This window comes from Symphalangus syndactylus, chromosome 9 (genome assembly GCF_028878055.3).
Source record: "Symphalangus syndactylus isolate Jambi chromosome 9, NHGRI_mSymSyn1-v2.1_pri, whole genome shotgun sequence".
In the NCBI taxonomy this organism is placed as follows: Eukaryota; Metazoa; Chordata; class Mammalia; order Primates; family Hylobatidae; genus Symphalangus; species Symphalangus syndactylus.
Window position 1 is genome coordinate 108,585,824 of NC_072431.2, and position 15,010 is coordinate 108,600,833.

Consider the following 15,010-nt stretch of genomic DNA (forward strand, 5'->3'; position numbering starts at 1 on the left):
TCAGGAAATGTCTGGAGGGAAAGTGACTGCCTGACCAGCCGAGTGAACCACTGGCTGAGTAGATGGAAGGCAGGGCAGGTTGAAAGAGTGGATCTCATAGATGACTAAGCAAATGGTAAGTGGATGCCAGGTTAGTCTACCTTATTTATTTTAATAAACAAAAACTTGATTTGTTCTCTTTGGGAATAAAGGACCCCAGTGCCCTTAGGTGTTTGATGTACTGAAATCTTGCCAAGAGTACTTTAAAAGGTATAAAGTAGACAAGTTAAATTTTCCCTAACAAAAGACTTACCTGAAGTCAGCTGGATTTCAGGTCTAATTATGAGCATAGTACACTGATAATTTCTTTATTCTTTGGATATTTCCACTTCCAAATCCTTGTAATGTGTCACTGGTTTTACCTAGGGGAGAATGTTCTTCATGTCCGGGATGCTGACACCCAAGACAAAATATTGCAAGCACTGCACCTTCAGTTTGGTAAACAGTACCCTTGGTGAGTATAAAACATTCTTTGTTGAGTGATTTAAAAGGGGAGCTACCTTCAGTACCATTTTAGAGCTACAATCACTGTTTAATCATCCTAACAGAGCTTTCCTTCTTATGCCTACGGGCCCCTAGTTGCTGGGGAGACAGGGATTGCTAATATCATACCCATTATTACTGTGCCAAAGGTTCCAATGTAGAATATATATTTTATTTCTTTTTTTTTTTTTTTGAGATGGAGTCTTGCTCTGTTGCCCAGGCTAGAGTGCAGTGGCGCCATCTCAGCTCCTGCAACCTCTGCCTCCTGGGTTCAAGCAATTCTCCTGTCTCAGCCTCCGAAGTAGCTGGGATTACAGGTGCGCACCACCACGCCTGGCTAATTTTTGTATTTTTAGTAGAGATGGGGTTTCACCATGTTGGGCAAGCTGGTCTCAAAACTCCTGACCTCAGGTGATCCGCCTGCCTCAGCCTCCCAAAGCGCTGGGATTACAGGCGTGAGCCACTGTGCCCAGCCTTATTTTATTTGTTTCTCTTAATTAATACAACACTTTTGCTACACTTATTTAACCTTATTTGACTTTTTATAAACATTAGAAAATAATGTAACTGTCTAGTTCAGCTTTTTAATTAATTTTGACCACCCTCCTTTCTGTTTCAAATCGATGAGATTTCCCTGTATTTGAATATTTCTTTCTGAAAATAATTTTGTTTTCTCAGAAATATAAAGATAAAAACTAAAAAAAGCAAAAAAATGCAGGCACTTAGTTACAATGTTGCTGAAGAGATCTAGATATTATTTTATAAGAAATTTTTTTAGTTCTGTATAATTATGATTTATAGTTTTTAATTTTTAATTGACAGATAAAATTGTATATATTTATTATGTACAACATGATGTTCTGAAGTATGTATACATTGTGGAGATGTTATTTTATTTCTTTTTTGTTATTGTTGGTTTTTTTTTTTTGTTTTTTTTTTTTTTTTGAGACGGAGTCTCGCTCTTTCACCCAGGCTGGAGTGCAGTGGCGCGTTCTCGGCTCACTGCAGGCTCCGCCCCCCGGGGTTCACGCCATTCTCCTGCCTCAGCCTCCCGAGTAGCTGGGACTACAGGCGCCCGCCACCTCGCCCGGCTAATTTTTTGTATTTTTAGTAGAGACGGGGTTTCACCGTGTTAGCCAGGATGGTCTCGATCTCCTGACCTCGTGATCCGCCCGCCTCGGCCTCCCAAAGTGCTGGGATTACAGGCGTGAGCCACCGCGCCTGGCCGGTTTTTTTTTTTTTTTTGAGACGGAGTCTTGCTCTGTCACTCAGGCTGGAGTGCAGTGGTGCGATCTCGACTCACTGCAACCTCTGCCTCCCAGGTTCAAGCAGTTCTCCTGCCTCAACCTCCTGAGTAGCTGGGATTACAGGCACCCACAACACCTGGCTAATTTTTGTGTTTTTAGTAGAGATGGGGTTTCACCGTGTTGGCCAGGCTGATCTTGAACTCCTGACCTCAGGTGATCCACCAGCCTCGACCTCCCAAAGTGCTGGGATTACAGGCGTGAGCCACTGCACCCAGCCTATTTATTTCTTTAAACATGATTTTTTAAATTACTTTTTTGTAGAGATAGAGTTGCTATCTCTATGTTGCCTAGGCTGGTCTCAAACTCTTGGGCTCAAGCAATCTTCCTGCCTCAGCCTCCCAAAGTGCTGGGATTACAGGTGTGAGCCACTGTGCACGGCAGGAAGACGTCACTTTAGGAACAAGCATGAATTATTTTTACCTGAAGTCTCAGTTTCCATTATATTATACCCTCACTACCATTTAACATGTATGGCAGAAGCATATAATTTAATTGACTTTTTGTATATTGCAGTTCAAAGATATATGGGGATGGAAATGCTGTTCCAAGGATTTTGAAGTTTCTCAAATCTATTGATCTTCAAGAGCCACTGCAAAAGAAATTCTGCTTTCCTCCTGTGAAGGAGAATATCTCTCAAGATATTGACCATATTCTTGAAACTCTAAGTGCCTTGGCCGTTGATCTCGGCGGGACGAACCTCCGAGTTGCAATAGTCAGCATGAAGGTAAAATAACTCCTAAACTCCTAACTTTATATCCCATATGAGCGATTGATTTTTTTTAAAGTATATATAGTTGGAAGGTGAGACTAGAAACATACACAAGAGCTTGTAATCATTTGCTCATAGTATTGACTTGTGGATCCTTTACAATGTTTGTCTCACTATTTTCCTGATCATTAACATTTCGAAGAAGTAAATTCTTTGGGAATCCAAGACAGTAGACTCAACAGTGGGAAGACCCCTTTAGGCATCACATCGGGCTTTTGCCACCCAGAAGACCTGAAATTCTATACATGGTAACAGCTTGGAGTGTGGAGTATGCTGATTACTATCACTGCCCAGGTGAGGGGTATCAGCAAATGGTGAAGGGAGCTGCCTCTTCTCTAGAATGTGATCAGTTGTGTGGATCTTCCATTTTGCATTTTTACAGTTCTGCTCTTTGTTGAGTACAGCATACCTTCAATCTGTCAACCAAACCATCACCCAGTGTTGACAGGTGAGAGAACATTCATAAAAATAACAAACTGCTCATGTTAAAGTGATCTCTAATGACTTAGAATAAACCTACTAGAAAAATCTTTGTTTGAAATAGTGTGAGTGTATAAAGCTTCCAGAGATGATGAGAAATAGCAAAGATTTTAAACGTAAAGTTGTAGGAAATTTATTAATACCATTAGGTCAAATAAGGAAAGCAAAACAGAACATAATTTTCTCAAGAAAAGCCAAGAGGCCTCCCTTATAAATACTCTTTTAAAAACTAATAGAAGGCTGGATGCAGTGGCTTACGCCTGTAATCCCAGCACTTTGGGAAGTCCAGGCGGGCAGATCACTTGAGGTCAGCAGTTTGAGACCAGCCTGGACAACATGGTGAAACCGTGTTTCTACTAAAAATACAAAAAAAAAAAAAAAAAATTAGCTTGGCATGGTGGCGGGCACTTGTAATCCCAGCAACTTGGGGGGCTGAGGCAGGAGAATCACTTGAACTCGGGAGGTGGAGATTACAGTGAGCCAAGATCGCACCACTGCACTCCAGCCTGGGCAACAGAGTGAGACTTCGTCTCAAAAAACAAAACAAAAACTAATAGAAGAATAGTTTCTTAACAGAAAGATGATTTATTCCATATGAAAGGCCAACATCTTTTTCAATGGTAAAATTCTAGAGGCATTCCTGTTGAAATCAAGAAGAAAAGAAAGATGTTTTCTGCAGCATTATCTCACATAATTTTGGAAGTTATGAAGGGAATAAAGGAAGGAATAGCAAAAATGGAGATTATTGATAGGGTAAAACAAAAAACATTATTAATAGACAAAAAAATGCTTGGCTCCCACCCCGGACTGGTTAAATTAGAGTCTCTGGGGATGGGGGGCAGGCATTGCTCTTCGTTAAAAGCTGTCCAGGGGATTCTGATGCACAGCGAAGATTGAGAAGCACTACTCTAGATTTTTTATTCTCTTAATTTAAAAAATTTTTTTTTTAGAGACAAGGTCTTCCTATGTTTCCCAGACTGGACTCAAGGTCCTGGGCTTACATGATCCTCTGCCTCAGCCTCCCAAGTATAATAGCGAGGACCACAGGCACATGCCACTGTGCCCGGCTCTAGATGTATTTTTGTTTTTCGAGACGGAGTCTTGCTCTGTCACCCAGGCTGGAGTGCAGTGGTGTGATCTCGGCTCACTGCAACCTCTGCCTCCCAGGCTTAAGTGATTTTCGTGCTTCAGCCTCCTGAGTAGATGGGACTACAGGCTTATGCCAGCATGCCTGGCTAATTTTTGTATTTTTGTAGAGACAGTGGTTCACCATGTTGCCCAGGCTGGTCTTGAACTCCTGGGCTCAAGGGATCCGCCAGCCTCGACCTCCCAAAGTGCTGGGATTACAGGTGTGCCTGACCTAGATTTATTTTTAATGACAATCCTAGTGACAGCTCTAACCCTGTATTTGAGATATAAAAATCCACTAATAACAAAATAATATAAATGGAAAGAGAGATCTTATTCAGAACAACAACAAAAACTCCTAAGAATAACTGAAACCAGGAACAATGTAATCTATATAAAGAAAATTCTAAAACTTTACTGTAAGACATAAAGCCTTGAAAAAAATGCCCTGGATGGAAGTGCTGATTATTTTTAAGATGTCAGTGTTTTCCAAATTGGATTTATAAGATCAACATAATTCTAGTAAATATTTCAATGGTATTTGTTTTACATTTAGTAAAATTATTGTAAATCACAGTGGAATTTCTCGAAGTTTAACATTAAAAGTACAAAAGTCAGTTGTGCAAAGAAAAAATATAAAGACAAGGAATCAGGAGGGACTCTCCCTGTTTGGTATTAAAACATATCGAAAAGCACAGTAATTTATTTTATTTTTTTGAGACAGGGTTTCACTCTGTTGCCCAGACTGGAGTGCAGTGGCACGATCTCGGCTCACTGCAACCTCCGCTTCCTGGGTTCAAGCGATTCTCCAGCCTCAGCCTCCCAAGTAGCTGGGACTACAGGTGTGTGCCACCACGCCCAGCTAATTTTTGTATTTTTTATAGAGATGGGGTTTCCTCTTATTGCGCAGGCTGGTCTTGAACTCCTGAGGTCAAAGTGATCTACCTGCCTCAGCCTGTCAAAGTGCTGGGATTACAGGCGTGAGCCACCACGGCCGGCCATACAATAATTTAAACAATGTGGTATTTCTGCCAGCCAGGATGGAAATTTACCCTAAGGAAATAGAGTATCCAGACCATCACTGAATTCAGTTACAGGAGATGATTAAAGCTCAGCTACTTAGTTGCCTCAGTATTTTTTTTTTTTTTTTTGAGAAAGGGTCTCACTCTGTTGCCCAGGCTGGAGTGCAGTGGTGTGATCTCAGCTCACTGCAGCCTCAACTTCCCAAGCTCAAGAAATCCTCCCAGCTCAGCCTCTCAAGTAGTTGGGACTACAGGCATGTGCCAAAATGCCTGGCTAATTTTTTGTAGAGAGGAGGTCTCACTGTACCTCCCAGGCTGGTTTTAAATTCCTGGGCCTAAACGATTCTCCCGCCTTGTCCTCCCAAAGTGCCGGGATTACAGGCGTGAGCCACTATGCCCGGTCACCTCAGTAAGCAAGAAAATTTTGTCAACCTGAAAGAGTAAACTATGGTCTTTTAATGAACTAGGCTCAAATTAGCCAACATTGAACTTAAGCTTAAGAAAGGGGCCTGGCTGGGGGCAGTGGCTCACGCCTGTAATCCCAGCACTTTGGGAGGCCGAGGTGGGCGGATTGCTTGAGGTCAGGAGTTTGAGACCTGGGCAGCATGGTGAAGCCCCATCTCTACTAAAAATACAAAAATTAGCCGGGCGTGGTGGCAGGCACCTGTAATCCCAGCTACTTGGGAAGCTGAGGAAGGAGAATCGCCTGAACCTGGGAGGCGGAGGTTGCAGTGAGCCAAGATCGCACCATTGCACTCCAGCCTGGGCAACAGAGCGAGAAGCCATCTCAAAAAAAAAAAAAAGAGAGAGGGGCCCATCTTGCTGGCTGTGGAGTTGTCATTGCTTCAACAGCCCCATATTAGGACAGATTACAGGAACTACTTGAGCTTATCCCAGGGCTGGCCCAGGCCAGGCAGTGGCTCCTTCCCCAAGCAGTCATCTAAGACTGCGGGGCCATCCTATAGCAGTGTCTGATTTGTCATGAAAAAGATCACAACACTCACAATATGCTGCTTAGCTAAGACCAGTGAGACAGAACTTGTTGTTTTCTCTTTTAGGGTGAAATAGTTAAGAAGTATACTCAGTTCAATCCTAAAACCTATGAAGAGAGGATTAATTTAATCCTACAGATGTGTGTGGAAGCTGCAGCAGAAGCTGTAAAACTGAACTGCAGAATTTTGGGAGTAGGTAAGATTGTAAATTATAAATCCAAGAAATGCTCATTTTAATGTACAAAATTTGCTAAGTTGTGATGCATGCCTGAGCATCAAGTCAGTGTCTGCCCTGTGCATAGATGGCTCTAGGTGCTGTCTGTGGGCCCCAAGCATGGGGACTTCCTGGGACACCAACAAGCATTAGGAGAGAAGCACTGACAGTTCTAGAAATCTTCAAGGCGCTATGGCTTTAATTCACAACTGTCTAATATTTCCTTGCAGTCCTTGGTAATGTTTGTCTTAGGAGATCTGGGGTGAATGAGTCTGTGTTCTTAAGACAAGAAAGTCAGCACACTTTCCTGAGATTGCTCATCAGCAGTGTTTCCTTGTGTTTGTGGTGGAGCGCAGGCATTTCCACAGGTGGCCGTGTAAATCCTCGGGAAGGAATTGTGCTGCATTCAACCAAACTGATCCAAGAGTGGAACTCTGTGGACCTTAGGACCCCCCTTTCTGACACTTTGCATCTCCCTGTGTGGGTAGACAATGATGGCAACTGTGCTGCCCTGGCGGAAAGGAAATTTGGCCAAGGAAAGGGACTGGAAAACTTTGTTACACTTATCACAGGCACAGGTAAGAGGGGTAGGGGGAGGTTGGTTCAGGAGCTAGAATGTATATTGGAGCATGTCTTCAACACGGTCAGGTGGTTACAACTCTGCCTTAGCCTTCACTTCCTGCTTGACTAGAGCCTGAACGTGAGCCACATGTGGCCTTTTCTGAGCATGTGCCCAGCCTTAGACATGCCTGTGGCCTTCTAAATTCCAGGAACTTGTCAGAGCTATTCAAAGCTCTTATTTCCCAGAGCTTCTCATTTCCCAGCTTTTCCTTCCAGTCTTTTTAGTTAGTGTGTTGGATGCCCCAGCTGTTATCCTTTGCCCTAGACAGCAGAGACTAATACATTTTACCTTGAAATGTTTTTGATAAACATCCTTCATGTAACCCCCTCGGCACTGGGATAGTTCCTAGTTAGTTGAGATGAAAGCAGGCCCTTTGAGGTGGTCCTCCAGGGAGCTGACAGGCAGGTCAAAACAAACAACCACAATTTTTTGAAAGTAAGTTCATCCTGCCCCGTCAGGTACTGGTATCCAGTACTGTTTCTGTACACCAGTACTGGGAGTGTGGACTGTTGTTCAAGGTCACCACCAAGCTGGAGAGTGGGTGATGGGACCAGGGTAGGTTAAAACACCAGAAAGTTCTCTTATCAAGATTCAGCTGGTTTTGTTTTGTTTTTAGACAGGGTCTCACCATGTTGCCCAGGCTGGTCTTAAACTGCTGGGCTCGAGGGATCCTCCTGCCTTGGTCTCCCAAAGTGCTGGGATTACAGGCATGACCCACTGCACCCGGCCCTGGTTTTTGTTTTTCTTTTTTAAATTAAGCATTCCTCTGTTTGTTGCAAACTTTGGTTAGTTTCCAGAGTTCCAAAAAGGTTGATTCTGACATTTTTACCAGTTTTTTCCTTGCTTTAGTGGCAGAATGGACCTTTGGAGTTCCCTGCTCTGTCATTTTTTTTATGACATCTCAATTTGTTACTTTTGTTTTTTACTCTATTTTATTTTTATTGTATATATTTTAAGTGTATAACTTGATTTTTAAATGAGGAAACAGACTTAGCTAATAAGCGGTTGAGCCAGCATTTGATACAGATATGTCTAACTTCAAAACTTCTATGTGCTTAAACTCTACATTACACCACTATCCCTTTAAGCTCATGTACTTACTTATTTATTCATATAGAGAGTGAGTCTTGCTCTGTCACCCAGGCTGGAGTGCAGTGGCGCAGTCTCAACTCACTGCCTCCCAGATTCAAGTGATTCCCCTGCCTCGGCCTCCCAAGTGGCTGAGATTACAGGAATGTGCCACCACACCCAGCTAATTTCTATATTTTTAGTAGAGACAAGGTTTCACCATGTTGGTCAGGCTGGTCTTGAACTCCTAGCCTCAGGTGATCCGCCCGCCTCAGCCTCCCAAAGTGCTGGGATTACAGGGGTGAGCCACCACACCCAGCCTAAGCTCATGTACTTTAGCTCATGCTCATCCTCTTTTAGTTCCAGACACAGTTTTAGCAAACTTGGATACCATTTCCTGGCTCAGAGCAGTGATTAAGCTGTAAATCAGAGGGCTAGGGGTTGAGGAATAAGTGCCCAAGAAGTGACAGATGGCAAGACAACCCTTAAAAGCAGAGCCTTCTCAGGCACAATACCCTTTACTCCTTTGTAACTGCTAAACACCATGACAAAAGACAGTCACTGATATTTGTAATTATTGAATCACAGATTTTTAGACATGGCAGCATCAAAAAAGGCAAAATCATATTTCATATTTTCTGCTTCAGGAAGCAGGTAGTGTGTGATACATTTTAAAAGACTTATCTTGGGTATTCCTCAGAGCAGAGCCTGAGACAAGGATTTAGGTACAGGTATGGTTTTTTGGAGGTGACCCCAAGAAGCAGGAGGGTGAGTGGGAAGAATGAAACAGAGCAGGAAGAAAGCCATTAAGGATATATTAACATTATTGAAGTTGACTTGAGGGCAAAGGGGGCTGAACTCCACCAGCACCTCCTAAGAAGCCTGCAGAACAGCATCCAGAATTATCCTGTGGATCTGCTGGCTCCTGCCTTGCCTCGGTTGCAGGTTGCCCCTGGGTGCTGTGCCTGCATGGCTGAGTAGGTTCTTGCTTCAGTGTTGGAGAAAGCCTTGGTGCACAAAGATGGACAGTGTGTGCTGGGCCAGGGGGTCTACTACCCACAAGGTGGGCATGCACTTTCACTGCACTGTCCCCACAGCTGTGTTTGAAATCACAGTGACCCAAGCAGATGGGTCACAGGGCATCAGAGGATCTGCTAAAAACATTTCCATCCAAAATGTTGCCGGAGAATGCTTTGATGCCTAGTGGGCTTCAGCTGTCTAGAGAAGTATCTATAGACCCTCACTGCCAAAGCTCTGCTAAATGGATGAGGTGTTGTGATATCATAGTTTTCTGTTTCAAGTAAAGCACCCTCAGTGATTTCTGTCCCTCACTGTAGGAATCGGTGGTGGAATTATCCATCAGCATGAATTGATCCACGGAAGCTCCTTCTGTGCTGCAGAACTGGGCCACCTTGTTGTGTCTCTGGATGGGCCTGATTGTTCCTGTGGAAGCCACGGGTGCATTGAAGCATACGCCTCTGGAATGGCCTTGCAGAGGGAGGCAAAAAAGCTCCATGATGGTTGGTGTCCCTCTCTCGAGGAATCAAGTAACCAAATAGTAGACAAGTACTTCAAAGTGGAAATTCCAAAGAGAGCTGAACACTGAAGCCAGAAGTTTCCCCCTTTTCACTTCTCAGGGAAAGAGCAGGGCTCCCTCACACTAAAACTGCACAGTCTTCTTGGCTGACCCATATTGCCACTCTTCCTCCCCAGGGGTGGTGGTGGACAGAGGTCTAGAGTTCCAAGATAGCAGGGAAGATTTCCTTCAGTTTTGTTTTCTCAGCCAGTATCACAGGGAGGGTACTTAATACACATTTTAATGCAGAAATAAATGGACAAAACATGTTATGTATATACCACACATACATGCACTGTATGTGTAGTGTATCTGTGCTTCATACATAAAAAGTGTAGATTTTTGGGCCCCAAAACCAATTTGTGAGCATATGCTGAAGGAAAAGAGATGGGGAACGGAGGCCGAGAGTGCAGGAGAGAAGCGTATAGAGCCCTACAGTAGGGTTCTGAAGAGGTGGGAAGAGATGAGCTGCAAAGCCAGGCAGAGGGCCCACGAGAGGGCATGGCGAGCCGAGATGATGGGCGTATGAGACGGGAAGCAAAAAGGTAGGGGATCACTGCCTGGTGGTGCCCCCTATGAGAGAGGTAAGAAGTATGCTCGTCTGTAGAAGGACTGGGAAGGTGGTGAAGGTATAGAAAAGCGCAGTCAGGGAGAATGGGTGAGAGCTGTGAGGGCCCAGGGGAGACAGGAGACCACCAGTTGATGTCTAGGTAGCAGTTTGCACAGCTGGGGATTTTTTTCCTTCAGGGTCCAGATATTCTAGCAGATTAGTAGGAGGCAGATTGATCTGAGTTGGTGACAGGCAGAAGACAAGGACTACACATAACCACAGAAATATCTGCTGCTTATTGAGCATTTACTGTGGCCAGCACTTAACTAAGTACTTTATGTCCATGATCTCATTCCATTCCTCAAATAACCCTGCCAGGGTAGGCACTATTGGCCTCATCTTCTAGGAAGGAGGAATGTGTAGAGGTGAGGTGACAGGCATGGGGTCATGCAGCTGGGAGTGGCAGAGCTGGCACTGACCCCAGGCCTGTGTCTGTTCCTCAGCCGCTGTGCCTCGCTGCCATAGAACGTGTGGCGCTGGCAGATGGCACAGCATTGTGTCTGGGATGAGTAAGGAAGGAGTGAATGTGGGAGGAGGGTGATAATTTGGAGAAAAGAACACTTCAAAGACTGTCTGCTACTGGAAGTGAGAAGTGAGGGAGCCAGAGGGGTAGGAGGCTGTCGTCAGACTTGAGGTTTTTCCAGGAAGATAGGTTCTGGGTTATGTACAACCAATTAGCAAGAGGGTAGCAAAGGCTTTAGGGGCAGTGTACGGAGATGTTTGTGAATGATAAGCTTTGCAATTGTGAAAAGAAAACACCGTCTTCCCACGTAGGGGCTTGCTTTCCACAGGCCCAGTGGTGAGCTTGGCCTCCCCACAGCTCGTTAGTGACTGCTTTTCCTTCTCACTCTGCTCAGAGGACCTGCTCTTGGTGGAAGGGATGTCAGTGCCAAAAGATGAGGCCGTGGGTGCACTCCATCTCATCCAAGCTGCGAAACTTGGCAATGCGAAGGCCCAGAGCATCCTAAGAACAGGTAAGCGTGGGGCTGCAGGTGGCTGTGCTGCAGGGGGTGGCCTCAGACATCATATGGCCCAGCCCAGCCCCAGAAGAGACCCTGCCTCCCTAGGGACAGGTGCTTTGCAGTGTGTGTTCAGAGGTTTCTTTCCTAACTACTCAGAGGTAAAAAGGGAATTGTATTCAAGGTATTTGGCAGCATTGCCTTTTTCAGCAGGTGGTTGGTTTGGTTTGACAACTATAAAAATGCTCCTTTCATTTTACAGGAAATTTAGAGAAATATAGGACAGTTGTAAGAAAAAATATCACTTAGTTTTCCCGTTTGGAGATACCAACTAGTAACATTTCCTTCGAGTCTTTCTATTCATTTTTTTGCCTAGCGGAGATCATGTGGTACAACCGGCTTTTTCCACTTGAGGCTGTCACATGATCATTTTCTCATCTTAAGAATCAACCGTGAACTGCTTTTAAAACAGTGCCTCCCACTGCATGCTGTGGATGTTCTTTAACATTTCTGCTGCTGGCTCTTTTCTGCCTTCCTCTTTGGTATTTTGATTTTGGCTTCTCTCAGAAACTCATTTTAATTTTTGTCTCCCTATAGCTGGAACAGCTTTGGGTCTTGGGGTTGTGAACATCCTCCATACCATGAATCCCTCCCTTGTGATCCTCTCTGGAGTCCTGGCCAGTCACTATATCCACATTGTCAAAGACGTCATCCGCCAGCAGGCCTTGTCCTCCGTGCAGGACGTGGACGTAGTGGTTTCGGATTTGGTTGACCCCGCCCTGCTGGGTGCTGCCAGCATGGTTCTGGACTACACAACACGCAGGATCTACTAGACCTCCAGGAACAGACATGGACCGTCTCTCCGGAGCTCCTGAGTGGAATCAAGTTCTTGTCTTTAGGATGACCGTTTCTTAACAAATCTGGTATTGAACTGCAGGTGACTTTGGCAGAGAAATGTTTTCACTTTTGGTCTCCTCTTCCAGAGTCACCTTTCCCAACTCCTATTTTTGTAGATGCTATTCTTTCTGATGTTTTCCTACTAGGGGTCATTTTAGCTCAAACCCTGTAAGTTGCAGTCACAATTGTCTGTGCCAAAGTAGCTACAATAATAGAGAGGAAGCCTTCTTAGAACTCTGCTTACTAATGTATTGATACCACTGAGACCTTCAGGCCTTGCCTGGGATATCACTTCATCCTGAAGTTTGCATTAATAATCCTTCCAGGCCGGGCGCGGTGGCTCACGCCTGTAATCCCAGCACTTTGGGAGGCCGAGGCGGGCGGATCACGAGGTCAGGAGATCGAGACCATCCTGGCTAACATGGTGAAACCCCATCTCTACTAAAAATACAAAAAACTAGCCAGGTGTGGTGGCCGGTCCCAGCTACTCAGGAGGCTGAGGCAGGAGAATGGCATGAACTGGGGAGGCGGAGCTGGCAGTGAACTGAGACTGCACCACTGCACTCCAGCCTGGGTGACAGAGCAAGACTCCATCTCAAAAATAATAATAATAAATAATAATAATAATAATAATAATCCTTCCAGCCGGTCACAGTGGCTCATGCCTGTAATCCCAACATTTTGGGAGGCCGAGACGGGCGGATCACCTGAGGTCAGGAGTTTGAGACCAGCCTGGCCAACATGGTGAAACCCCATCTCTACTAAAATACAAAAATTAGCCGGGCGTGGTGGCATGCACCTGTAGTCCCAGCTACTCGGGAGGCTGAGGCAGGAGAATTGCTTGAACCCGGGAGGCGGAGGTTGCAGCGAGCCAAGATCATGCCACTGCACTGCAGCCACTGCACTCCAGCGAAACTCCGTCTACACACACACACACACACACACACACACAAATCCTTCCTCCTCTAACCCCAAACTAAGATCACAGAAGGTGATCCAGTCAGAGAACAGAGGGATATCTTACCAGGAAGGGCTTAAGTACACTTTTTTTAAACAGCTTTATTGGTTTTTAAAGCCTACAATTTGATAAGCCTTGACATACGTATACCTGTGAAAGCATCACCACAATCAAAACATTGGACATATCTATCACTCCCCCATCTCAGATATCCCCCCTAATCCTGGATACCATTTGTTGAAAGATGTTATTACTCTAGCTGAACTTACAAGAGACTTTAGACCAGGGATCTAAATTACAGTGGCCTTAATGACCTTGCCCTTATCTTCTTAGGACAGCTGAGAAGCCACTGGGACTTAGAGCCTTTACAAGGAGATTAACCGTCCCAAAAGGATCTTTGCTACTGACCAGCAGACACTTCTTCCTTCAGTAGCCTTTCATACTGTGTTGAGTAACACCCTAGGGTGTCTATTAAAGCAGTGTTTTGAGTTTTATCTAGAGCCCAGAGCCATGAATCAGGATTCTGTCTACATGATTCGTGTTTTCATTGGTGTCAAAATACAAAAGCCAAAGTTCTGGCTATGAACTGTAACTTGGAAGAAATTCTAACTGCCACCACTTATTAAGTGCCTACTGTGTGCCAGGCTCTGAACTAGGTGCTTCATATACATTATCCTAAATTCTCTCAACATATGAGGTAGGTGTTTTAATTTTTATTTTATAGAACTTGGTGTGTTTGACTGTTAAGCTATGGGGCTAGAGAGAGGGTTTGATCCCAGGTCCCTCTGTGCTTTTTCTGCTGAGCCACACAATCTCTCATTTCAAAAACACTTTCAAAATGCTAACATACTCTAATTCACTCTAGGCCACCAAAAACTTTAATACTAATATCTGATTTGTAAATGACTTAATGTATCCTTGACCCTATCAGCTGAATTTAATCAAATATTCCTCTCTGCTGTGAAATTTTACGAGTATAGTATTTGGTCTAGTGACAGGTGTTTTATTTTTTTGAGACGGGTCTCACTCTGTCACCCAGGCTGGAGTGCAGTGGCTCAATGCAACCTCCACCCCCCAAGTTCAAGTGATTCTCCTGCCTCAGCCTCTTGAGTAGCTGGGACTACAGGCACACACACCACGCCCAGCTGATTTTTTTTTGTATTTTTAGTAGACAAGGTTTCACCATGTTGGCCAGGCTGGTCTTGAACTCCTGACCTCAGGTGATCCGCCCGCCTTTGCCTCCCGAAGTGCTGGCATTACAGGTGTGAGCCATCACACCTGGCCCTAGTGACAGGTTTTTATGGGTACTTTTAGATGATCTAAAAAATCATGTGCATATATTTTTCAGATTTTTATTTTGGGAAGATGAAGGTTTCTACAACATATTGTTTCAGTGTTCAAATAAACTGAAGGACTCAACATTACATTTGAACTATATCCTTCCTAGTGGGTTAGTGTGAAAAAGAGTTTGGCTGATTCCTAAAACTCTACCAGCCCTGCAGTAATCTCCAGGGCCTGGTTATTGTTCAGACATTCCATGGTGATTCCTGGGAAGGAAGCTTGGCTGCTCAGTTTCTGAGTCTGGGGTGAGATGATGTTCCGGGAAGGGACATCTGTTCTTTGGTGTAATCTCTTATGGTGAAATCTGCTCTGTACATCAGACAATTGCATTGCTACCAAGTTTCATACCAAATATTTGAAAGGATGGTATTGAATCTAAAACCAAATATTAGTTTGTATTAAACTCATGGGAAGGCTAATATATTCCAACGTAAATTATTACATATGGTTAAGTAATTGCATGTTAATTTATTTTAATGTAAATATTTTTGTTACTGTTCTGAGCCAAATTCTAAAGAAAAAATAAATACATTTCCTTGTTGAAA

General features: G+C 44.2%; 1 protein-coding gene across 3 annotated transcripts in view; it reads left to right on the top strand.

Annotated features, from left to right (window-relative positions):
- Positions 1–15,010, top strand: part of GNE (glucosamine (UDP-N-acetyl)-2-epimerase/N-acetylmannosamine kinase) — a 66,020-nt gene extending 51,010 nt beyond the window's left edge. For all 3 annotated transcript variants that reach the window (XM_055293714.2, XM_055293715.2, XM_055293717.2), the window contains 7 exons: positions 406–493; positions 2,343–2,553; positions 6,287–6,416; positions 6,791–7,012; positions 9,462–9,644; positions 11,168–11,284; positions 11,867–15,010. In XM_055293714.2, the coding sequence (XP_055149689.1) occupies positions 406–493; positions 2,343–2,553; positions 6,287–6,416; positions 6,791–7,012; positions 9,462–9,644; positions 11,168–11,284; positions 11,867–12,102 (1,187 nt within the window). In that variant the 3' untranslated portion in view covers positions 12,103–15,010. The remainder of the gene's footprint in view (positions 1–405; positions 494–2,342; positions 2,554–6,286; positions 6,417–6,790; positions 7,013–9,461; positions 9,645–11,167; positions 11,285–11,866) is intronic.